The sequence below is a fragment of the Ostrea edulis genome, chromosome 6, assembly GCF_947568905.1.
Source record: "Ostrea edulis chromosome 6, xbOstEdul1.1, whole genome shotgun sequence".
In the NCBI taxonomy this organism is placed as follows: Eukaryota; Metazoa; Mollusca; class Bivalvia; order Ostreida; family Ostreidae; genus Ostrea; species Ostrea edulis.
This window is the reverse complement of record NC_079169.1, coordinates 91,344,839-91,371,772: the sequence shown is the minus strand read 5'-3', so window position 1 is coordinate 91,371,772 and position 26,934 is coordinate 91,344,839. Positions and strand designations below refer to the sequence as shown.

Sequence of the window (26,934 nt, the reverse complement as noted above, 5' to 3'; positions counted from 1 at the left end):
TTTTCCTGATTTGGAATTCTTTATTGAATTTATAAGATTGATCACTGTTCGTCATCTTCAATGTTCATATATGCAAAGTGAAGATAACGAACAGTGATCAATCTCATAACTCCTACAAGCAATACAAAATAGATAGTTGGGCAAACACGGACCCCCAGACACACCATGTATTGGACTTGTATTTTAATAAATGACCGTTTTTGTTCCTTCAAGGTGTCCGTTATTGTTCTGAATCTTGGGGACCAATAAACACAAACGGAGTTATTTTTCAAAACAACCATTAAATCTACATGTATTGTGTTTAGTAAGCACTACAAGATGATGATCGTAATATGGCAGATTCAGTATCACTAGTAAAGGAATTAGTAATCTCATCTCTCAATAAACGAGATACATATACATGTATCACGACTAATTATCTGCTGGAAAGATTTAGATTTTTAGAAGTTTTTTTTTGGGGGGGGGGGGGGGGGGACTATAATACACAGTACATATACCTGTACAATAAAATGTCAATTTACCTGTATAAAATAAGCTTAGATTCTTATTCTTCTGCACGCGAAAAGCAAAATAATGATTGATAAATGTGAGATGTTGAACAAATTCATAACGATTTCACAAAATTCCTAAGAATTCCCATAAAATCCTCAAATTCTACTTATGGTTTTGTTCGACTATCAATTATCTTGTAATGTTAATTATTTATCAATATTACGGAGGCCATCGCTCTACAAAACATGTCTTACGTTGCGTTGGCTTGACGAAAACATATTTATGACTGTCTGATAAAAATATAGTACAGACAAGAAAAAAATTCAAACACGAACAAGGAAAACGAGGAGACCAAAATGATATATACTTTTTATGTTAGCGAAACATATCATGAACCTTTTGTAGCGAAAATTGTGGGAGTGACCATTTCACAGTAGTGAAACATTTTGTCTACTACATTAACTCTAACAACATGTTTCCAGCTATATTTCTACTTTCAGTGATATTTCTTCAAACAGTTCAGTCTCTAGATGACAACTATGTGCACATAAATTTAAAATCGGGGGTTGTTAAAGGATATAGCCCGTTTATTTCCTTTCTTACCTCCCCTGTAACGTCTCCAGGATCTCGGTGTGATAAACAGGTTGTCCTGAAAATTGATTTTTCCGGAAAATACCACGGAGCCAAGTTTTTCTTGGATTATACAGAACCTCCTCGGTTTTGGACTTTGGATATTTCCGATTCGCCCACTGGAGATGGATATGGAGGTGACCATGGGACTACCAGCAACATGGCGGAAAGTCAGATTCACAATAAACAGTTCCGGATTTACGGAAATGACCTTCCTGGTCACATGGACGCTTCGTCTAATGGAGGATTGCTAATTCACACAACGGATAATTTCGTTAAAAGAGGATCTCGTGTTAAGTTAGATATTAGTGATGAAAGAATACAGTGGAAATCTGGGAAAATAAAAGATTTCCTGGAATCTAAGTTTTTGTTTACTCTCAGTGGACAAGATCCTTTATATGGAATTAAGGATAACTTTCTATATGTTGGGTTAAATCGAGTTGTGGCGGGAAATTACAGAAACGGAAGTGGATTATGTGATGTCACAATATCTTTATACTCTTTTCCAGGTGGGTGAAATATCTGTATAACTTATGATCCATCATCATGTGGTAAATATGCACTAATATGCTTAATTAATAATTAATTAATAACCAGCTTTAGGTAAATGTTGTAAACCTTGTGAATCTTGTATTCATGAACGATTTCCTATTCATACCTTACAATAATTTAACATAAGGTTTAAAAAAAAGAAAAAAAAAGAAGAACTACTCAAAACAGATAACCCACATGTCTACTGAAAAAATAACATTTCTATGAACTATGTATTGGAAACGGGAAATCTTACCATAAAAACTACTAGTATTTCATCAAACGCCTACAAATAATCAAATGACAATTTGACTGTTCATGACACGTTTTACAGAAAAGCTTCGTATATTATGCAGGGAGACGTCCCCCAGAAGGTAGGCGATCAGGCATACTCAATTATCACGCTTCAGTGGCATTGTTTTGTATCTAGCTTGCAAAAGAACCCTACCTAATGATCTTCATCAAAGCACATAAATACCAAATATGTATCATGCAGTTCAAACTATACAAGTATCACCTACTTCTCGTTGATATCAATTTTTCATGTTTTGAAGGCATGGTACATATGTTTTCCGTTTTACTGGAGAACACTACGAAACACTGTTTTCACAAAGTTTTCACCATATTCGATAATGCATGACCACTGCTTGATTTTCACATGATAAATACCGCATATAGGTATCGTACAGCTTATTTTACTTTGCTGTTTTGTATATTGGGTTCATACTCATTTCCAGAAGATTTATATTTCATTTCAATGACCAATATCTGTATTATTATTTTTTCCCTTGAATTGTCTTAAGCATTGTTTATTTTTTTTTCAATTTAGTCTCCTAACATTATCAAATGCTGACGTCCAGAGTGTGGGGAAAATAATGCTTTTGGTGTCATTTTACATTAAAGTTTTAAAATGCATGATTACTTATGCTCTTTTATTGAGCACGTCATCATACTCAACAACGAGTATCGTCCATTGTGCACTATATAAAACAACCGAAACTGAAAATGACACCTCTATCTTTTTTCACGTTTTCCATATTGGTCGATATTTTTATTTCAGTGAGATAGCATATACAGTGTATGTACATAATTTATTATTGTTGCAGCTAAAGTTTAATAAACATTCATTAGTCCACTATAAATAACATGTCCTCTACGACAGAGATTTATGCGATTTTCATTAATGGGAGAGTTCGAAGCGATGAGATGAAAAGCAAACTCCACGAAAAAAGAAACACCGGAATGATTTGGAGTAGCTCCAAACTGGTTTTCCCATAGTGTTTAGTCTAACACAATGTTTTAGAGGAAACCACTTATTCAAAGACCTAATTAGATGGACATGAATGGGATGGGTGTACGTTCTACAGACTGTGAATGAACGTTCATTTCAACAACCGGGGTTAGCGAGGCGTCTTTATACAAGGACTGAAATGGGGACTTCCTCATTCTCTCTCATAAAGTTGAATATTTATAGAAACTCAGAGGTGAGCAGCGTCATTAATACAATTTAGTGATAATAAGTGTAGCGATTCTTCCGCTGATATTTACTAATTTATTATTACGTTTCTATCGTTCAAAGATAGAATTGCATTGAAATGTATAATTATCAACAGAGCATTCGATATTTTAATTTTTGGTTAACAGCGAAATTCTAACAGCTTTACTCGCAGAACGGTTTTGCATTTACTGCAGTAATGTGTGCGACCATTCCTCAATGCTCTACGAAACGAATTCCAGAATTCGATTGCGCAATGAAATATAGGGCTGATGTTTCATGTGATTCGTCTACTTAGCAATAATCAATCAAGAAACAATTTAAACGACATCAGTCTTGTAGCTCATCAAATCTCTCGCAGTTTACACGAAGACAGAGAAGCTTTATGTGCGATCGCAGACGACCGACGACGTAATTATTATTTTATTACTGTAATTCCCGCCAAGTCAATGGAAGATAAACTCTCGTGTTATAATACACACAGAAGGATTCCATTCTGCCTTAGTTCCTTTAATACCACAATGAAAAAATTGTATATGATTCATCATAACATGTACAGGTGATATTTTGTATCATTATATGTGCTACTACACGGTTACAAGGGTCAAGTAAGTTCAGATGTATAGGTTGTCTAGACAATTAATGCCGCAAAATAACTCGGGAGATATTCTACTACTTACATGTTCAAGGCGACGGGTTTGTTACTAGTAGGTCTGCGATTCAACGGCATAGATTTATAAAGCACGGTCCAGATATTGAATAGGGTTTCACCAATCATGTAGTAAATTATATATTTCCAATAAATTCTAAATGCATGTACAACCTGTACATTTATTTTCTCCACTGAATATCATTTACTAAATAGTTTACGCCTTCACGTCGGATAATAAGCGACATGTGTTAAGAGACCACTTGTTTTATGTGACCCTTTCTCCTTTCTCCATTGGAAGGAGGTCGTTTTATACATGTACAGCAGATTGGGTAACGCCTTTGGAGAATTTTTACGGTCTCTAACAAGACAGTGAATTGCTTTAAACAGTGGGTCACAATGGTAATACATATATATATATGACACGAAATATAATATATATCCAGAAATTTCTATGTAGTATAACTTTCTAACTTTCATTCATTCTATTCCCTATCATGGGAAAGAAAAAAAACCCATAGGAACGTCCAATTTAATGTATTGACCTTTATCGCAGGACCCAAGGCTATTTAAGTATCAGTTGGGGAACCTTTGTGCAATCACCATACCGATGTGATTCATGAGATAAATCTAGATGTTAGGACATAACTTCACCATTCTCGTTTTAAAGGCCTCCTCATGCTTATTTCATTAGTAAATAATTGAACTCTTTGATACAGATCACGTCGTCTCGGTTTTAAACTGGGTATTTTCATAACCGTAGGAGGCAGAATATGATTGTAAGTGATTTTTAATAGCAGTGTGGCCATAAATAACAGCAGATTATTTTCTATCAGCTGCTGTAGAGGTAATTTTTGCAATTATTGTTTTAAATATCTTTTGGCGTAAGATATTTTTTTTTATAGGATTATTGAATATTCATTGAATCGAACTGTTTTCTTACTGAACAGAGTCGTGGTGGTGATTCTTTCTAATAACACACACAGTGACAGAAAAATACAGAAACCGGCTCAGAACAATGTGAAGAGTTTAATGAATAAGATTTAGAATTCAGGAATATTACATGTATAGTAAACACGGAAAAAAGAGTAACAAAATTATAACCTGGTGTGGAAAGAATAGCTATTCAATTATACTCCCTCGTACTACATCTTTATACGTCCGAATTCTCTTCATTCACAAGGTTCGACCTCAGACACAATAAAACAAATACGATTGAAGGTCCACAGACATTCATGATTCCACTGTCACAAAGCGCGATCATCTGTGAACATTTTATTTTTTATATACTAAAACGTGTAAGAAACTTTGATTCTCGTGTATAGGATCTACGTATGCACCAGAAACTTTTGTACTTGGGGAACATGTAAAGGAAATGTCTCTGATGTCTATCGTGGTATTGGCATTCTTTTAGAAGAGACAGAGATGATGAAAGGGGTTGAATTGTTTCGTTGAATGTCATGCATCATCGGCCGATATCTTATTCAAACCGACAACACACAGAAAAATGATTCTGGCTTACGGTAATGTAAATGAAATTGGCATTTAAAATGACGATTTAGTTTTCTCGAGGAAGTGCACTTTGCAGTCAGGAGGTGTTTCACACTTATAAACATTCTTTCTATTTGCCATGTGCAGCTTAGGATGCGGTAATGGAAGAGGACCTAAATATTCGTCTCCAGTATATTGTTGATCTGGAAATCCTGAAATGAACCAATAATGGATAATATGAAGACTGAAGAGATTAGCATATGCATTCTTTAACATATCTTTGGTGAAAAATAAGAACTTTGCAAATGGACACTGTTCTCGTTTCACACGTCTTTGTAAGGTTGTGTGTTTTGTGGCTTTTTGACAATGGTGTACTTCATTGTTACGGCAAACTCGTCAAGTAACCAATCGCGTTGAACTATGTCGCTGATAAAATTTCGTGGACATTTATGATCTTTCATTCAAAAGCATCTTTTTGACGAAAGTCTTAAAAATTTGATCCGAAATGCCACCATCATTGAAATTTCATCAGTATGTTACTCGCATCTTTTTACCAAAAATATTGATTTTTGTGAAATTATTTGCATAAAAAGGATTGCAAAAATATTGGTTTAAAAAGTGAAAGTGTGAAGAACGGGTAACGCGAAAGAGGCAATGACGGCAAAAATTAGTATTGTCTGTCTGTGTCTGACCGTGATAATGATAATGGACGTTATGGATTGTAAAAAGAATAGCACCAGACGGCGTAAAGGTATGTTTCAGAGAGAGAGAGAGAGAAAGAGAGAGAGAGCGAGAGAGAGAGAGAGAGAGAGACACACACACACACACAGAGAGAGAGAGAGAGAGAGAGAGAGAGAGAGAGAGAGAGAGGAAAGTGAATGAAATGCCAAATATATGTTTCCCGCGAATGATATAGATGATGTTTACACAGAAAAGTCAAAACGTCAGAGCAATTTCTATATACTCAAGAACTCTTTCATTAAACATCCTTTTGTTTTTCATATAATGATAAGATAAACGTAAAAGAGATTAATTTCCTGCAGATAACAATGGGATTTACTTTAGATCAGACTGGATTATTCTCTGGGCCACTCTCGAGCGAAAAGCTACAAAGAATTAATGTTGCTTTCTATATTACAGTTTTGATATTTCGATGTCTGTGGAATTTGTATTTCAATCTTGTTCTTATTTGATAGATAGTACAATTATGTAAGGACGTGTTGATTTTTTTTTATTCAATAAGACATTCTAGCACATTTTGTATCAATTTCATTCGTGCTGACCTTTGTCTTCTTTTCAATAAATTTGCTTTATCATTTGATATATGGGTATAATTAACAGTTCTTTTGTAAAATTTGGCATCACTTTTACAGAGAATTATTTTATAACCACACATTTCTGGAATTCTAACATCAATCACAAGAGATCATATCTTTGTACTTTTCAAAAGAGTCAAATTTCCCTGTCAAATTATGAAACTGATTTTCAATAAAGAGTAGCACACATGTAAATTCCAGTCTTTCATTTCGACAAAAGATGTAAACGAAAATCTTGATAGGTTGATTATCAAGCTGGTAACATCACTTTGCAAAATAAAAGTGTTTTCAATAAGTCAAAATCTTTAGATCAAGTGTTGAATTACAAGTTTTATGAATCGTCCGTAAGAGGTATACTATCACAAGGGGTATATCATCATTACTTTAAAGATTCAAAATGGAAAATACCACAGAAGAATGTTCTATAATTTTGTGATCATATAGAATATATTGGTGCTAGATTTTCTTTGAAGTAAAATTCCTTCCTGTGAAGTAATTTTCTGTTGTCAGAATGACCCAACGTTTACAAAAAGACAACAATATTCAGACGAACCATTTGTAAAGGCGTCGTAAATCAGTAGACATTGAATTGTGCTTTTCAGAACTACATGATAATTTATGGTATATTTTGAGAGAAAAAAATACATATATGATTCAGAGTTCAATTTTCGTTATATCAGATTGTTGCTTTCATAATTAAAATAAGATGTGCAGTCGATCCTCTCGTCACCAGATCCATTTCGTCACCAGATGATCTGATCAGGGATATCTACCCTAATCATTGAGATGTATATCCTAATTACTAGGATATATATCATAATCACAGATATCTACCCTAATCATTGAGATGTATATCCTAATTACTAGGATGTATATCATAATCACAGATATATATTCTCATTAATGGGATATCTGTCTAAATTACTGAGATATCTATCCTAATCACTGATATATCTATCCCAATTACTTGGATATCTATCCTAATCACCGAGATATCTATCCTAATCACTGATAAATGAAATGTTGTGATTGATTCCCGTGATTGCGTGATTGTATTTAAAAATTCGATGATAGAAAATATGTTTTTACCCTTTCAGAGGAACAGGATGCCCACGTTTTTCCTTTGAAAAGCATTTCGACGAGACATCTGAAAATTAACTGTTAACTGTTTCTCGGCAAACATATCTGTCACTTTGACATGATATTATGTCAATAAACGTGAATAAGAACTCGGCATTGAATAGCGATTCAAACAGATCCACTGACCTCAGATCCGAATACTGGTAACTCTGGCTAACAAGTTTTCTGAATTACATAATTATGTGAGAATTTTATCAATGAAATGTAAGGTGTTTAATATCAATTTTTGCTCTTATTTATTTAGCACAAAATGAAAATTCTTTTAAAATAAATGTGTATCAATGTATTTTCCTTCATCGTCTTGAAAAAAGTTGCAGACATATAGGAAAATTATTGAAGTAAGGTTCAACAATCATTTTCGTATACTGTATAGACATGCAGACGTTTAGTTACATATTAACCAGAGTCTTATGTTACTTGAGAACTTTTATTTTATTAAAACCCTCGCATAAGGTAAGATAAAATGTACTAAAAGAGGATTATTCAAACAAGAAAACTGATATTCCCAATTACACGTTCACTGATACACTGTGTATGTATAGAAGTGTCAAATATACAGAACTTGACCAGTTTAACAGAGATCCATTTACAGATACACTTTGGAAATTGTACAAGTTTTTCTTACATCTTTGTGGGAAAAAAATTGCATGGGAAGTAGGAGTGAAAAGCATCACCGATTTAATCACAAGTCTTTCTGACTGATCAATGTTCAAATTATGACTGCACCATCGCAATTTCGAATTATATAACTACTTTGGACTGTTTTTGAGGATCAGTTAAGAACTTGGGTTTTCCACTCCACTTGCGATCAGTTGACTTTCACCGTTCAAAGAGAAATAAATATGTGATCTACGTTTGGATGAGCTGCTACAAGGTGGTCGTTTGAGACCACACCTTACCCGAAAAATAATTTCATTTTACATAATAAAAATGTGTTTATCAGCGAGGAGAATCGCTCCAAACCATGATTGATACGTAAACTTAATAGACCCCTCGATTCTGTACCTGTCAACATTGTTTCCTATTAATAATGCTTTTTCCGGTTGTAAACTCTGTGAGGTCATAACCTTAAAGAAAACAAGTTGTTCAGCTTTCGACTACATAAAAGACTACAGAATGACAGCGCATTCAGTTTTAACCACAGTAACCATTACTGGAATTTTATCAATATACCCTATAGACCATTCTATCATATGTTATATTGCTAATAAAAAGGAAAAAATGAAGAGAATTTAAAAATATGCACCCACCTTAACAGAGTCTGCTTCAGTTGTATAAAAAAAATAATTTATTAAAGTTCTGAATCTTGACAACGTAAACTATGTAAACTTCTGTAACGGACAATACAGTGACATAAGACTGCGTCAGAGGGCTGTGGTTTCTAGGGTTATTTTTTTTTTTTTCTACTTTCTTCCGATCAGACAAATTGACCACACATCGTGAAATGATTATATTGTCTGGGAAAGTTTACGAGAGTTTTGACCAAAACAAACTGCATCTGTCTTGAGGAAAATGGCCCTAGATTGACCTGATATGTAGCATGGGGTCGAATGAGGATAAATTGATGACAGTCACAATATTATAGCGTCAATTTACGGGATGGTCATGATAGTGACCGCAAGAAATATTTCTTTACAGACAGTCTTATGATCCCGACAGAGTTAGTTCTACTGTGTCAGCTAAAATTTTATCTTTGAGATTCAAAACATTTCTAAATAGACTTATTACAATATGTCATGACACCCGAATTACCATCTCTTTTTTTATATTTCAGGCAATGCCTGTGAAAAAGGTACCCACAATTGTCACAAGGAAGCTATATGCATAAACACAAGACGGCGATATAGGTGTCGCTGTAAGCCTGGTTTCTATGGAAATGGAAAGTTATGCTACGGTAATACATTTGAAATACACATGGTATTAAACAAAAGAATTGAAAGAACATTTCCATCAGTAACAAGTGACCTTTCATACCCATATTCTACTAGCCCTGCCATTTGATGAAGATAAGCATGAAACAATGCAATTCACAATAGAGAACTTAAGATTTTCTGTTTTGTTTTTTGCTAGAAATAAACGAATGTCTATATGATAACGGCGGATGTGTTCATTTCTGTCAAAACACCAAAGGCAATTACACCTGTAGCTGCAAAGAAGGGTTTGGACTGGATAATGACGGGCACAACTGCATCGGTAAATACTTACTTCTCTGTTTTAGTCAAATCTATGGAGTTTCATTAGGACGTAGCCATATCTAGTAGTACTAAAAGAAATATAAATGTTGTACATTTTACCGGATTTCATTATTGGCATTAATGAAAGGTTTTTAATTTATTCAATTTGGCGGATTTTCATTGTTAGATAAAAGAGAGAAAATTGTTTGTTGAAATATGATATATACTTTAATACCGAGTACTTTATATTAAATATTGATAGAATATCAAAACGTATGTATAGTTTGTCACTATAATGGAGTGTGACTCCAATCATACATGGTTATATGCATACTTTCATGACTTTCCTCATCTCTCACTTAGCCGAGATAGGGTGCTGTATCATTGCTTATTATATAGCTAATAAATGGTCATGATAAAATAATAAATAAATCTGCGTAAAATCTAGAGAATGTTAGCGTTCAATATCCTGAGAATTTATTGAACGCTAACTTTGCATTGCGTAAATTGTATGCGCCCGAAACATTCCGAATATGAGCGTTCAATATTGACGTTACCGTAACGACGTAAACAAGCCAAGATGGCAGACGACGGTCCTCCGAATCTGACAGAGCCGGTATTTGATATTTACTTAAATAAAAATGTTTTACTGTACATAAATTATGACGTCCCCATTTTCAAAATCAGTTTGCTTCATGCATTGATGACGGGTTAAATATTGAACAGTTAGGAAATGCATGCTGTTATTGCACACTGCCAATATTGATGAATTCTCGTCTATTTTGGAGTAGTTTGAGTAAAAAGGGATATAATTTAACAACTATATACTTTAGCTATATAATAAAAGGGATATTGAACTTATATAGGTGAATATTGGCACTCGTTGGCTGTCAAAATGCACTCGCAAGTTCGTGCATTTTTACAGCCAACTCGTGCCAATATTCACCAATATAAGTTCAATAACCCTATATTATTGTACGTTTAAAAACTCACGTTATTTGAAGTATTTTGACAAAGAGTCGAAAACATGCTTCGAATAAAACGTACAAATTATTTACACGGTTTGTGAACATGGAAAGGATTGGGAATTAACAAATGTGATCTTTGGAAAAACCTGTATTATCGGTTTACATTTGAAGAGTGCCTGGCACTGCCGTAACATTCACTGACATTCTTTTGTATGGGATAGCAACTTCATCAACTTTATGTACACAATCATTACACAACTCAAGCGATGTTGCGTTTTACCTTCATTAGATAAGAACGAATGTTTACAAAACAGAGGCGGATGCCACCACCAATGCCTCAACACAATGGGAGGATACGAGTGCAAATGTAATGCTGGATACTCTTTGACCAAGGACGGGAGATCTTGCCAACGTAAGTTTTTTTCTACTCGAAATCTTTCACAATGTAACTTTCAAACTCAATTGCCAGCAATTTACGTCATAAATAAGTGTCTGTTAAATGTTTTGTCAGGTTGAATTTCTTCTTATCACACTTTGTTCATTAGAACTTATATCAGCATATGTGTTTAGTGCATGTTCAGGGTGATTAGTTGTGACTGTTAATCCAAGTGGATATGCTATTATTCATTATTTTCAAGGCTATAACAAAGATATGTCTGGCTCTTTTTACACTGTAATGTATGTGGCGTTTAACAAGGTTGTAGATAAATTGCATAAAATCTGACGTGAAACACTATCAAGAAATCATTATAATTTTGTAGATTGTTGTATTAAAATACTATCTTGAATTTAATGTTTATTGCAATTGAATAGACATGCATGTACTATTTCATTTATTCAACATTTAAACAAAATTACAGGTGAAATAATTCAAGGCAAATTAGTATTGTCCCAATGGGGCAAAGATCAATGTATTTGATGGTGGAAAATGTGTTTTTGCTTCTTTGACAAATATGAATTGTGAATCCAGGTGAAAAAGAAAGTCACTTGTGACCCAGGGGCAATTTTCCTGTCTCAGAATCCAGTTAAATTGGCATTTGACCTTTGGACTTGAGATAGGAACCATACCCATCCCAAATGAAGTCTCTATACTCGCTATACGAGGTAACGCCAGTTGATTAGGGATATCATTGAATCCCCGAAAAAGCCCTTTCTTATATCAGTGTCCAATTTACTTGACCTTTGCATTCACCGCCCCAAAATCGATAGAGATCATCCTCATGACGTGGAAATCAACATGTAAAGTTTAGAGACTTTGTGTGAAAATAGAAATCACTTAAGGCATCTTTGTTGCGGGGGTATGCTTATGGTAGTATCTCACAGACTGGAAGTGATGCTGACAACGTGACATTGGTTTTTGAACAGATGGAACTTGGTGCACGGAGAATATAGGTTGTGATCATCACTGCAACAGTTCAGGATCTAGTCTTCAGTGTGCGTGTAGGGTTGGCTATATCCTGATGCCTGACGGGAAACAGTGTCAACGTTAGTACGCATGCGTTCTGGTATTCATTCATATCAATTTATCTTCGGGGAAGTTATATGACAGTTGATTGAACTTTTTTATGAAGAAATTTATTGTTTATTCATTACATCAATTAGGTATTTTTAAAAAAAAAATGGTAGACAAAAGATCTGAAAATCGATATTAAGACGAGTAAAGTTGCGTACACAGATAAGTTTTGTAGAAAACAAATCTTAGTCCATAAAAGATATTCATTTATGTATAATTCTTGACCATTCGATTTTGTGAAACAGAAACCTGTGCAGTAGGAAATGGAGGTTGTCAGCACAATTGTTCCAATTCTCCATCTGGACCGATCTGTAGCTGTGCCCCAAAATATCTACTAATGGAAAATAATACCACTTGTATAGGTATAGTGTGTATATGATCTACTAATGGAAAATAATACCATCTGTATAAGTATAGTGTGTATATGATGCTAATAAGCGCTTCATGAAGAAATGTGATATACAAGCACAACACCAAAATAAATGTACGTTCGTAGACGTTCAGTGTGATGTCGTTTGAGTAAGGACTTTCTCCTATGAAGTACACCTTACATAGCATCGTATTTCAATCCTTATCAACCATTTTCACAATTCTGTTGTATCATTGTTTCAAATCCATTACTTTTATTTTTGAAACAATAAAATCGATATTTCATTAACCCCCTCAGCGAGATGATATTTCATATCATATGATCATCATGTGGTATAAGCCAAACCAAAGATTTAGTGGAATCTTAAAGTACATTTTTCTCCTATTTGCGTTTTAAATACGTAGAAGGCTTGACATTAACGTTAGATGATCATAATTGTGATATAATTACATGAAATACATCGAATTAACACATAAAATTTCGTTTCTTTGATCATCGTTTTCATGTTATTTGTCGTAAAAATAGTAAGAGAGAAATAATGCTTATCTGTAAATCGTCTTGAAAAAGTTCACATTATCATCTGGTAGTCAATAACCTTCTCTCTTTCATCTCAGACAGAAAAAAATGAATTACACTATGTTTTTAAAGAAATATATCGAGACACTTTTTTGGCGATGTTCTAACAAGTTAGATAATTAAAAAAGTCATTAAAATGCCATAAAAAGCCTTGTACTAATTAGTTTTTAATTGAATTTACAATTAAAGGGTTAACAATGACATTAAGTAAAGTCAAATTTACCTGTAGCTCTCATAGCTACCAATTAGTTCGTCTGCACGCTATGACGAGTTAACTAGACAAGAAAGATGTGTTGAGCTCTCGAAACACTAGGGTCATAAATCAATTATTATAAGTATGTTTATGACTATATTGTGTTACATTTACAAAATCTGATAAAAAGGAAAAATCAAAATTATTTCATGAGACAAAGTTTGTATAATAGTACATAAAAGATGTCAACTAGCTTTGGTAGTCTACTATAAAAAGCAATATGATTTAGATTACATCATCATCTCTTCAAATAACAATATTGACGTTTCTTTTGTGCCAGCTTCCTGTGATGTGAATAATGGTGGGTGTGACAGGGAATGTATTGACACACGAGCGGGACCCACGTGTCAGTGCCCCCATGGCTTCCATCTTCACCAAGACGGACGCACCTGTTTAGGTACCGTATAGCTGGTTTCTTCGCGGTTATATAATTTTGACCTATTTTGGGGGTTTCCAAAGATTGGCTAAAAGACAAATCACTAAATTTAAGTACATCAGTATACATTGTATAAAGAAGTAAAATTAGTTAACCAAAACTGTATCCACCAAATTCAATGGTATACCTTATAGACTCAAATTTTCCAAATTTATGTCCCGCCAGCAAACTCTACTATACGGTATATCATTCGTTATAGCTAGATCTACAAAATAATTTTTTAATATAATCGTCTTTCATGATATTTGAACTGAACACTAACACCTGACTAAGGCGACAATATTCTGGATATTTCAGATGAAGATGAATGCGCAGAAAACAATGGTGGATGTAGTCACAAATGCCTCAATACGGAGGGAAGTTTTGAATGTGTTTGTCCAAAGGGCTTCAAAGTCCAATATAACCAGAGAGTTTGTGTCGGTTAGTGATTTCTACACTGGTTTACCTTTTCTCATGATCAGTATCTAAGTCATCTCGAGCCGCCTTGCTACATTGTACATATCTTTTATTTGATAGGATGTGACCGGTTGAGAGGATGGTTACTCCTCCTAGGCACCTGATTCCACCTCTGGTATATCCAGGGGTCCGTGTTTGCCCAACTCTTAACTTTCTACCCTTATACGGGTTATACGATGGATCACTGCTCGCTATCTTCACCTTTGCAAATTGTTTACACAAACACACACAACCAAAGGACAGAGTATAACGGGGAGCTATTATAGCCCCATATTGTGAATTCAATAGTTAGTCTATTTTGATGTGCAACGTTTGTCCTACTCTCTGATAACGAACAGTGATCAATCTCACAACTCCTATAAGCAATACAAATTAGAGAGTTGGGCAAACACGGACCCCTAGATATACCAGAGTGGAATCAGGTGCCTAGGAGGAGTAAGCATCCCTTGTCGACTGGTCATGTTGATCGTTTATATTGTAAGCCTAACATATGATATTTGAAATTTATAACTTTTCTCCGAGTTTCACTTTCATACCATTATGCTTTCCGCCAAAAACATAAAGTACACCAAAGAACTTCATTGTCATGGTTACTTATATGTGTCTCTCAGGGATAAATATAAACCATGCTGTCCTTTTGTTTAAACAAAAGAAAAACAAGTATAAAAAGGACGATAGACGTTAAATACAAGAAATAGAGCAAAGCAGGTCATACATAGCATCGTAGTTCTGTTATATTTTGTATATTTCTCATGTAGTTCACAATGCTTAAGGTTCAAATTAGGCCCTTATCACATATAACTCTTTACTCTCCGATTCCTTCAAACAGAAGTCCCATAACTGTTCTATACGAATAGAATAGAATTGAATTCTTTATTTTCTAAATTAGGACCTCAGGGGCATGACATTCATCTACATGTACGATACTTATGATTTCACATATATATATACATGTATGCACAAACTTAGTATGAAAATAGACAGAATAAATTCTTGTTCAGATTTTATGAATTTTTAGCCGAGTTGCAACGAAGTTGAACTCGGCTATTGGTTTGGTGATGCGGGCGGGCAGGCGGGCGGGCGTCAACAATTGGTTTCCGGATGATAGCTCGAAAAGTCTACAATCTAATCAAATGAAACTTTTATATATTGTTGGGTACCAGGTAAGGAAGACCTCTATTGATTTTGGGGAAAAAATTGTCAAAGGTCAAGGTCACAGTGACCGAAAATAGAATGAAAATTTCAACAAAAAAATTGGTTTCCGGATGATAACTCATAAAGTTTAAATCTGAATCAAATGAAACTTTGATATATTGTTGGGGACGAGGTAAGGAAGACCCCTATTGATTTTGGAGAAAAAAATGTCAAAGGTCAAGGTCACAGTGACCGAATATAGAATGAAAATTTCAGAAATATTTGGTTTCCGGATGATAACTCAGAAAGTTTAAATCCCAATCAAATGATACTTAAAGATATTGTTATGTACCAGGTAAGGAAGGCCCCTATTGATTTTGGAGAAAATGGGTCAAAGGTGAAGGTCACAGTGACCGAAAATAGATTTAAAATTCCCCAAAAAATTAGTTTCCGGAAAATAACTTGAATTTTTTTTAATTTGAATCAAATGAAACTTGGTTATATTGTTGGATACCATCAAAGCAAGGCCCCTATTAATTTTGGAGAAAAAAGGTCAAAGGTCAAGGTCACAGTGACCAAAAATAGATTGAAAACTTCAGACAAATATGGTTTCTGGACAGTAACTTGAAAAGTTTAAAACTGAAATTAGTTCTTCACAATTATAAATATGCCACATCATGACTTTACAATGTATCCCATGCAACTCGGCTTATGCACCATGGGTGCATATATTGATTTTTGTTGTTTAAACTTGTTATAAGTTCTGAAAGTTTATAACATCGAGTATTTAAGTGATAAATATGATTTAAGTTTAATATGTTGTGATGGACAAAGCTGCCAGGAATCGTGCTCAAGTATGTTTACGAATCACTTCCTGGACTAACGTTGAGTTCATTACAAATTTATTTTCATTCCACAGACATCAACGAATGTGAATTGAATACAACCTGTGATCATAACTGTGTGAATACGCCAGGAAGTTATTACTGCACGTGTAAGCAGGGGTACCAGCGATACGGCGTGACACACTGTGCGGGTACGATTCAAAAGAAATACACCCCAGACGTAATCTAGAACTCATTAACAATTTATAACTTGCTAAAATGTCTAATTTTGCCAAATTAATTACATAATTAGATTACGGTGTGAAAATAAGCATGGTCATCTTTTGAAGTGCTTTTAAACAAAACAACACATTTTTACATTGTACTTGGCATATCGATCCGTGCCTACACAAATTGCTTTAAACTCTTCTTCGTTAGATAAGAATGAATGTCTGGATCAGAACGGTGGATGTCAGCACTCTTGTGTTAACAAACAGGGAGGCTTTAAGTGTTTCTGTAAGACCGGCTACAAGTTACATTCCAATGGAAAAGACTGCATAGGTATGTGTTTTATATCAATAAAATACATGTTCTTTTCCCTAACCTAATCTTTACAATGGGGCATGGTAAAGTGTCATGCTTTATTTTGCTTACAAAAATATTCAGCATTTAAATGTTTTGCCATAAAAATGTTCTTGGATGTATTGTCTACCTGAATTTCAGCAATGTTACTTTGCACATGCTTGGGAAATGACTTAAGTTTCACGTCTTAATTAACCTCGTGCGTCTTACGTCAACCACACAAAATTATATTTTCTTCCTGGGATTGGATCACCTAAGTTACGTTTCATATTTTGCTTATCTGGTATTTTGTTATACACGAAATGAATATTTTATCCAAGTCTTTAGAAATGTTGTTTGGTGGGTTTTTTTTATTTTGTGCCCTCTCGCGCAGCTGTAGAAAAAAATGTACTTGACGTAAACGTAGGGTTTAGTTTCCTGCTCTATAGTTTTGAACAAATCTGAATTGTAAGTTCCAAGATACCTTATTTGGGCTAGAACTAATCTCTGAGATTTTGGATGTTGTTCAGAAAGGGTTAAATTTGGTTATTCCTATCATATTTTATGGAACGAGAGCAAGTTGTGAATTTTGTATTGTTCTTTTATGTGGGATGGGGATGTGAGACGAAAGTCCTATATAGAGGAATCTTTCTCACAAAGAAGAAGGTAATACCACCTTAGGACTAATGGTACTACATTTATCAAGTATTTCTAAATTACCTAAAAAGACACGACACCCTTTGATATAGCTGTCTGAGACCAAACGTGTAGACCATGACAACTTCACTGTATAAGCCCATTCTTTATACCTGTTGGTGGTGACGCCTCTGCGAGTGAAGATAATCTAATGGGATGTAAAACAAAACACAAACAAAACAAACAATAAAATGGATGTATTTTTATATTACGTACATTCACATTTTCATTATCATTTTTAACATTTTAACAGTAATTCAATTTGAAAGAAATCCGTTATATCTCTTTATTAAAAGCAGTCCATACAAATTATCTTAACGGCCCCAATGGTATCAGTCGAAGAGCAGGAAGAATGACATATTCTACGTCACCGCTGGGGTCTTGAACATTACTCACATCTGAAGGGAGATATCCAGAATCCATATCGTCCATGACAGACAATTGTTCAAAATATTTTTTGAGGTTTATGAGGTGTTTGCCTAATATTATGTAGAAATTGATTTCCTTGAAATACAAATATTACTGTGCAATTAAAAAAACTCATTGTTACTCACAGAATGGAACAAATGTTTGCCCTTTGAATCGCCTGCGAAGACAGTGGCCGCTTGCAAGCAGTCGGGAGCGGATCAATACTGTTCCCTTCGATGCGAAGCCAACACTCATCCGTCCAGCCTCATGAACAACAACAAATATTACAAATGCGGTGCTAGCACACAGTTTCAGTGGTCTCATTATCTTCAAAACATCACACTGCCTTTTTGCTCTAGTAAGAGAAAGTGATATATTTGTAACATCAAGTTCATTTATGATGTTTCCCCCTAAAACATTTCTAAAAGTTAAGGAGTAAATTCCAATTTGAGAACTGTACGTCATACATTTGTATTTACACATATGAAATAAATTAATTTGGCTAAATACCACTAATTTCTAACTTGTATTTCAATTCAATTTTTAATTTTTCCTTATAGAAGTTTTTAATTCAAACAGATTAGACGAATCGCAATTAAACTATTGACAATAATTAGATTTATTCAGTATCTTTTATTCTTCTTTTTTGTCTATTAGAAAATTCACACGCACCATCCATTACCAAAACAATAAAGTTTGTATTTGTTGCTACCAGATGTCGGGTCAAAAGACGCCTTAGACAGGAAGTACGACAAAATATCACCATCCAACTCAACAGTAGGTCCCTCCGTAACATGTACACTGTATCTGTACGAATCGACTTATCTGCTGAATGAAATATTTCTCTGCAATTTGTTGTTCCGCCACTCTTATATTGTCATTTTCTGAATACGATTTCCATTCTCTTACAGCATTAAAGAAATTTAAATGTAGAAATTCGTGCAAAATTAATTACGTTCAAATAGACTGCAAAAAAATTCCGAAGAAATTCCGAAGACTAGCAAAGAACAGCTCTAAAACAGTGGTTGCTGGTCAAATGGAACTGCAAGTGGAACCTTTCGCAGTAACTAGTATGGAATTTTTCTCTTTTTTATGTCAGATACAGTAGAATTAATTACCTTAAATGTATATTTCAATGAAGTCAATATTGTATAATTGATTTAAACTATATACTGTAGAAAATCCACATATCTACTTTTTGGAAAAATAAGTCAAAACCGTTTATCTTGAAATTCCATTGTGGTATAGCAGTTTTACACATACCTTTGGTGTTTCCAGGGGATCCGTCTTTGCCCTAATCTTAATTTTGTATCCTTTATAGGAGTTATGAGATTGATCACCATTTGTTATCTTCACTTTTTCATATCAAAATTTTCAGAAAAATGTGACATTCCTTGCACATTGAAAAGAACAGAGAGACGGCTAAAGAAGGCCTACAAAACACTCAGAAAGCTGGTCAACAAGGAGCAGCTATTCTTTAGGTATTCAAACATGCACATTAAAAAGGAACACAGTGTGTTTTCATATTGTCAATGTATTCATATTCTACATATATCTATAATGATATGCATATATATCATTTTAGATACGATAAACAGGACGTATCTTTCGCTAAAAGATCATTGAAGACAAAGAAGGTATACGGTTATAAATGTCCCGTGGGCAGCATAAAGGCGGATAGAGCTTGTGGTAAGTTAAAAGACTATTCCAAAATTATGAATAGCATAACATTGCAATGCTATGGATTATTGTGTGTTTATGTTTTCATGCAACATACCATCCGATAAAAGTATTTCAAAATAGAATCTGACTATCTAAAACCAACCCAACACAATATTCTTTCTTAATACAGCGTTACACACAGTTCATTTTATCAAGTTAAACTCACATGGTAACTATGTATTTCTTTTATAAACTAATTTTCATACTAGCAGTTTTTATAACAGAGCACAGTTCTATTGGATTCATAATGATGTTTCTTTTGGTTGATAGTGGATTGCAGTATGGGATCGTTTTATAACAGCAGTAGTGATACGTGTGAACTATGTAGTCCAGGGACCTACCAGGATACGGAGGGACAAACGAAGTGCAAAAAGTGTCCCTCCAACTTGACAGGGGGAGGAATGTTGGGGGCAAAGAGTACGAGTGAATGTTCTGGTAATTACATGTAATTTTCGAACTAAAAAATATCATCAAACTATCTAAAATTCAATCGTAAACCCATCATGTAACAGGTGGGTACATGTCAAAATATCTCAATAAATAGAAATGTTATTTCTCAGAAAGGTGCAGGGGTAATTTGTGAAAAGAAATTTATAATATGTTGTTATTCTTTTTTATCCTGGTAACTATTCTTCATTTGTGAAAAGATATTTATTATATGTTGTAGTTCTTTGTGGTCCTGGTACTTATTCCTCTGATGGACAAAATCCATGTAAAAAATGTCAGCGGGGTAAATATCAGACCGAATATGGACGAACCAGTTGTATTGACTGTGGTGTGGGTCTAACAACTTTACGTGATGGTGCATCATCTTTCCGAGACTGCAGCACGAAAGGTAAGGGATAAAAACACCCTTATTCAGTTTAAGGAGGGATAATACATCGTCACAATGACTATGCTCCTTTTTGAAACTTGAATGAAAATATAAACATCAACAATATATATATGAAATATTCTTTTTAATCTAATCCCATTGTTCAGTACGTGTACGATCTGTAGTTCGTTCGTACGAGTTTAGCAGGGGTTTTAATTCTATTTTCAATATTATTTTCTATTACAATTAAAGTTTTAACTAAATAAGGTAAATTTGAAACTTTTCAATTTCAAGATTTTATTGTACATATCCTCAACTGTTCATCCATATAAGATTTTTGTGGTGTGTTATTCCTTCTTAGTTAAACTGTGAGATCGGTATTTTTCATGACAGATTAATTTTGTTGTTTTTGTGATGCTGGCATACCATGGATTTAAATCCTCAACGAAACTGAATTACATTTAAAGAATAGCCAACTCAACCGTGAAATCCAGTCGCCATGACATGTCTGGGTTTTTTTCTTCTTCTCAAAACACGAAATGTTTACCCCATGGAAATAAACAGTTGTACATAATATATATAACAGAACATTTGAATTATATTTATTTTTGTCGATTTATATGTACATCACAGTCACGTGTGCTGCCGGAAATTTCTTTGATGTTCTGAGGCACCAATGCCGGCCTTGTCCAGTTGGGACCTATCAGCCGACTGCAGGTCTTAACTTTTGCTACGCATGCCCAGTCAGTACTTCAACAGACTTTGTTGGATCTACAAATCAGTCCGATTGCAAAAGTAAGATTAAAGGGGTTACCTTCAAATGAGCTAATAAAATTTGAACAAAAGTATACATGAAATACCTTATTTTATGCATGAATCAGAAAGTGCTGAGGGTTTTCACAGATCAAAAATGTGGAGGGCATATAGGTAAGCTTCAAGGATACATTGAGAGCCCAAACTTTCCTGGCGATTATCCAAATAGTATCCAGTGTACCTGGAAGATTAAACCAGGAAAGAAACGACGAATTCTTGTGATCATTCCGGAAATATTCCTGCCAAAAGAGGATCAATGTGGCGATAAGCTGGTCCTACGTAAATCAAGTGAGTGTGGGTAGCTTAGTCACATCTAAAATGAATATAATGATAATAGATGAATGAATAATACATAGATAATAAATAAAATTCAGCGTTAGTAAAAAGCATGCTAAATATAATTCTCATCGCCAGGTAAACCCTCGTCACTGACCACCTACGAAGTTTGTGAAACAACAGAAAAACCAAGAGCTTTTACCTCTAGGAGCAGAAGACTGTGGATTCAGTTTAAGTCTGACTCGCAGAACACAGCAGGGGGGTTTTCCATTCCGTTTGTGACTTACAATGGTAATACTTGTTCGTTTTACATATTCATATTTAATTGCTGTTATAAAATTTAGAAATTCATTTCAAAATTAAGGGTTATCTCCCTCATGCATAGCTCTTATCCTTGGACGAATTTGGCTCCACTTTTTTGGCACGCTGTTTTTGGCTATATTTAGTTATTTCGGATTTCAAACATTTCGGTTGAGCATCACTGAAGAGACATTATTTGTCGAAATGCGCATCTGGTGCATCAAAACTGGTACCGTATAAGTTTTACATGATAGCAATTTTTCTGTAATACTTTAAACCAACTTTTATTCGCGGGAGAAAAAATTGGAGAGGTTTGCGAGAACCCTCCAATTGGAGGGACTATTTCTTGGCGGGAAACCAGACTGAGTGCTTTAATGCGTCTAGATCATCTCGGTCGCGATAAATAGTCACCGTTAATCAGTTTATCTCTGATGAAGCTCGTACAGTCCTCGATTATCAAATTCTTTCCATTGTATAACTCGTTTGATTCCTATACTAATATTAGTTATTTAATTTCTATCATTGATTTATTCGGTTTTTTGATATATTACTTAGTTGTTTAATTCTCGTCAATGTCTTACTCGGTCGTTTAAATCCTTTCATTGTGTGAATGATTGTTTAAATTGATCATTGTATTACTTGATTATTTAATTCCTATCATTGAATTACTAGGTTGTATAATTCCTATCATTGAATTACTCGCTAATTTAATTCCTACGGATAACTCCGATTACCTGATCAAGATATAGTGCTCACGGCGGGTGTGACCGGTCGACAGGGGATGCATACTCTTCCTAGGCACCTGATCCACCTCTGGTATATCCCGAGGTCCGTGTTTACCCCCTCTCTATTTGGTATTGTTTATAGGAGTTATGAGATTGATCACTGTTCCTTATCTTCACCTTTCATTGATTTACTCGGTTATTTAATTCCTGTCATTGAATTACACGGTTATTTAATTCCTATCATTGAATTACATGGTTATTTAATTCCTATCATTGAATTACTCGATAATTTAATTCCTATCATTGAATTACTAGATTATTAGATTCCTATTATTGAATTACACGGTTATTTAATTCCTATCATTTAATTCCTGTAAACAACTTCTATTTTTACAAAACGTACACAACTTCACAGCAACGTAAAGCAAAATGACGGAAACACCTCCGTAAACTTACAAAATGTAAACCTTTACACTTAGATTTGTACCCACACAGTCATTATTACTTTTAAAACAGGCTTGTAACTGACTATCTACAGAAATGTATGGGGTTGTTAATTAAAGTCCATAGAAGGCGAAGCGAAGTTGATTTCTGTAGAATGTCAGTAACAAACCTAATAAATGTTTTATTCTGTCGAGGACCAATGTCTTAATGTAAATATGTATAGGGAAGTAATTCAATTAAAAAGACGTTGCAGATGCCATGTTGCTGTCTAAATTATAGTAATAATCTTTTTTTTTTAAAAATATAAGAAATTTAGATGGCAGTCACATGACGCGCGACTCCAGTGAGGGAGTATCATTCTAGTCCGAGGCAAAGCCAATACTAATATGTATTATCTTTTAAATATGCAAGTATGATTATGAGGTGTACGTAAAGCTGTTATAAAATTTAGAAATTCATTTCAAAATTAAGGATTATCTCCCTCATGCATAGCTCTTATCCTTGGACGAATTTGACTCCACTTGTTTGGCACGCTGTTTTTGGCTATATTTAGATCTAAAACTTCATAGTTATTTCGGATTTCAAACATTTCGGTTGAGCATCACTGAAGAGACATTATTTGTCGAAATGCGCATCTGGTGCATCAAAATTGGTACCGTATAAGTTTTACATGTAACAATTTCAGAGGACTATCAGCCATTAATTGAGGACATTGTGCGAGATGGAAGATTATACAGTTCCTATCAACACCAGTCCATCCTCAAGGTTTGTTCCTTTATTATCCCCCCTTCAAAGAAAAGGGGCATATTGCTTTGAACCTGTCGGTCGGTATGTCAGTCGGTAGACCACATGTTGTCCGTTCAATATCTTGAGATCCATTCACTTGATCCTAATGATATTTCATATGTGGGTTAGTTATGAGTAGAAGAGGTCCCCTATGGATTGTGAGGTCAAAACTTCAAGGGCAATCCACTCTGGACATTGGAAGATACCGTCTGCTCAATATCTTGAGAACCCTTTGCTTGGCAGACATCAAACTTGGTACAATAACACATCTTAAGAAGTAAATGATCCCTATTGATGTTTAGGTTACATGGTCAAATTTCAATCAAGGGTCAAACTGGACATAGGAAGATACTGACCGCTCAATGTCTTAAGAATCATTTGGTTGACAGACATCAAACTCGGGACACTTTTACATCTTAAGGAGTTTATGACCTCTATTGATTTTGAAGTCACGTGATCAAAGTTTAAGGGTCATGCTGGACATAGGAAGATACTGTCAGTTAAATGTCTTAAAAACCCTTTGCTTAACACACATTAAACTTGACTCTGGTACATCTTAAGGAGTAGCTTTGCTTACCAGACATCAAACTCGGTACATTGCAAGGAGTAGATGAACCCTGTTGACTTTGATATCACATGGTCAAGCTGGATATAAGAATTTACTATCTATTAAATATTTTGAGAACCCTTTACTTAACAGACATCAAACTTGGTACACTGGTACATCTTCAGGAGTAGATGATCCCTATAAAATTTGGGTTCATGGTCAAAGATCATTGCAGATTGGCCTGGATATACTGATATGTTGTATCATTTGCTTGATTGACAATATATGACTGTCTGTCATTGATCGTGATCAATTGAAAACTTTTCAAGGCCATCGGTGATGTAATTTTCATGTGATTGTTCCATGCCATTGTGTTCATGAAGATCGGTTCCATAAGAGAACGAGGATTATTCTAAATTTCATTTTTACTTTTGGACATGCATACACATTTTCGTACCTTGCACGCATATCAATCTGTAACGTAGATGTAAGGGGTTTGCTTTCCATAGTTATGTGTTCGTCTACGAATTTAAAGGAAGCGCAAAAGTCAAATGAACATGTTACTCAATGTTTCTTTCCATTTAAGTAGATTAAAAAATAGACCCAACTCTAGTCATATTATTTTTATATGACATTCATATCTAATTAGAATATTATCATCTACCATGATTCCAAAACATGAATCTTTTACAGGACCGGAAGCTCCTAAGCGTGCTGATGGAGGTGATTTCACAGCCTTATAACTATTTCAAATACGCCAATGTATCCCACACAATGATGCCGACTTCTTTCATACAATTATTAACAGAAAAGGTCCAACGATTCTTTTCCACGTGAGTGTGTGATTGAACAGCAGAGAGGAAGAGGTCGCTAAATAGTGTAAATATGTCTGGACATTAGTTAAGACAAACATTCAGATCCGGATTGGAGATAAGACAGAAATGTATGCTGCTATCCTGCTTTCAAGGACGGGCTTAAAGCCATTTGTACATGGATTTGTTTAAGACTTGTTAAATCAAAGCAACTGCAGTCAAGACTTAGAATCCTGTAGTTGCAAGAGTAAACTGTTTTGTGTATCTATGTACATGTAAATGCTCATTACATGCCAAATTAGTATTTATATTGTATTTTAACTATAGAGTTTTATAGATTGTTTTTCTCTTTTATACAATTGTTTTTGTTAAGTTGGCACAGGTGAAATGTATGAAAATTTTCGTTACTATTCGCTTTCTTTATTTAATTATTACCTAAAAAGCTTCCTTTTCGAAGTTTTGAATTATAGAAGATAATTTCATAAGCATTGTGTATTGTTTGAATATTTGCCTTTTAAATGCTGAAAGATTTCTGCTTTCTGTATCCTTGTACCGCTTGTTTTAGTCGAAATATGATATAATTGCAAAATCTCAGATGAAAACATTAATGTCGAGGGAACATGCTGGTTTAAAACTTTAAACGTCGGAAGATGTAATGATCAACATCAAAGATTTGAAAATAATGTTATTGTGAGAATTTTATATCTGGATATGTTGATTAATGTCAGAATAACTACTATTTATACAGAAATGAAAAAGGTAACTCATACTCTTCTTTTAAAAGATATCACGAAACACCAGTTCCGGTGGCAATAAAACTAACGAGTTAAAATTAGGTCTCATTCTCACTTCCTTCATATGAAATTGAGACCCGAATAACCTGGAAACAGATATCATGAATGGACGCAATTATCATTGTAGATCCGAGAAATAATTACCATTGATGCATTTTTTGTCATGTTTGTGCCTGCCATTTTGTGATCGTGAATAGAACACTGACTGATATGTAAAATTGTAAAGCTTTGTTTAAATCAAAATAAATTGAATTTTTGTATCTGCTGTCTTTATAATAACGGTTGCAGTATATACAAAAAGTCACCATCATCATCATCATCTCTATGTAAAACTTATACTTCCCATATTTATGTAGCAATATTCCATTATCACCTGCATATGGTGTTTATATATCTCAACTGATTCGATATGCAAGAGCTTGTTCTGCGTATAGTCAGGTTTTAAATCGAGGTAAGCTACTGACAAGCAAGTTGATGGTACAGGGGTTTTAACAGTCTCGATTGATGTCAGCATTTCGTAAATTCTATGGTCGTTATAACGATATAGTTCGTCAATACAACCTATCATTGGGTCAAATGCTGTCTGAAGTGTTTCATACCGATTGTTAAGCCGTTCTTGGAACACTGATTTTGACTGCGGATAACTCCGTTTACCTGATCAGGATATAGGGCTCACGGCGGGTGTGACCGGTCAACAGGAGATGCTTACTGCTCCTAGGCACCTGATCCCACCCCTGGTGTGCCCAGGGGTCCGTGTATGCCCAACTATCTGTTTTGTATTGCTTATA

At 34.5% G+C, this 26,934-nt stretch overlaps 1 protein-coding gene and 1 long non-coding RNA gene across 3 annotated transcripts in view; one reads left to right on the top strand and one right to left on the bottom strand.

Annotated features, from left to right (window-relative positions):
* Positions 1-26,406, top strand: part of LOC125647468 (signal peptide, CUB and EGF-like domain-containing protein 1) — a 32,901-nt gene extending 6,495 nt beyond the window's left edge. The window contains exons 3-25 of one of the 2 annotated variants that reach the window (XM_048874139.2): positions 993-1,631; positions 2,010-2,027; positions 9,519-9,638; positions 9,815-9,937; positions 11,176-11,298; positions 12,252-12,371; positions 12,645-12,761; positions 13,879-13,995; positions 14,332-14,454; positions 16,544-16,660; positions 16,887-17,009; positions 18,262-18,471; positions 18,771-18,890; positions 19,025-19,183; positions 19,492-19,594; positions 19,699-19,802; positions 20,106-20,270; positions 20,503-20,670; positions 21,283-21,444; positions 21,553-21,750; positions 21,877-22,029; positions 23,893-23,972; positions 25,234-26,406. In XM_048874139.2, coding sequence (XP_048730096.2) covers positions 993-1,631; positions 2,010-2,027; positions 9,519-9,638; positions 9,815-9,937; positions 11,176-11,298; positions 12,252-12,371; positions 12,645-12,761; positions 13,879-13,995; positions 14,332-14,454; positions 16,544-16,660; positions 16,887-17,009; positions 18,262-18,471; positions 18,771-18,890; positions 19,025-19,183; positions 19,492-19,594; positions 19,699-19,802; positions 20,106-20,270; positions 20,503-20,670; positions 21,283-21,444; positions 21,553-21,750; positions 21,877-22,029; positions 23,893-23,972; positions 25,234-25,377 — 3,506 coding nt within the window. In that variant the 3' untranslated portion in view covers positions 25,378-26,406. Of the gene's footprint in view, positions 1-992; positions 1,632-2,009; positions 2,028-5,464; positions 6,040-9,518; positions 9,639-9,814; positions 9,938-11,175; positions 11,299-12,251; positions 12,372-12,644; positions 12,762-13,878; positions 13,996-14,331; positions 14,455-16,543; positions 16,661-16,886; positions 17,010-18,261; positions 18,472-18,770; positions 18,891-19,024; positions 19,184-19,491; positions 19,595-19,698; positions 19,803-20,105; positions 20,271-20,502; positions 20,671-21,282; positions 21,445-21,552; positions 21,751-21,876; positions 22,030-23,892; positions 23,973-25,233 lie in introns of those variants that run through there. The other variant, XM_048874141.2, reaches the window with a different exon arrangement.
* On the bottom strand, positions 5,113-7,770 carry LOC130047471 (uncharacterized). The gene is made up of 2 exons (XR_008796365.1): positions 7,694-7,770; positions 5,113-5,500 (listed from the first exon to the last, which is right to left on the bottom strand). It is a non-coding gene; the product is annotated as an uncharacterized LOC130047471 (long non-coding RNA).
* Positions 26,407-26,934: the final 528 nt, after the last annotated feature.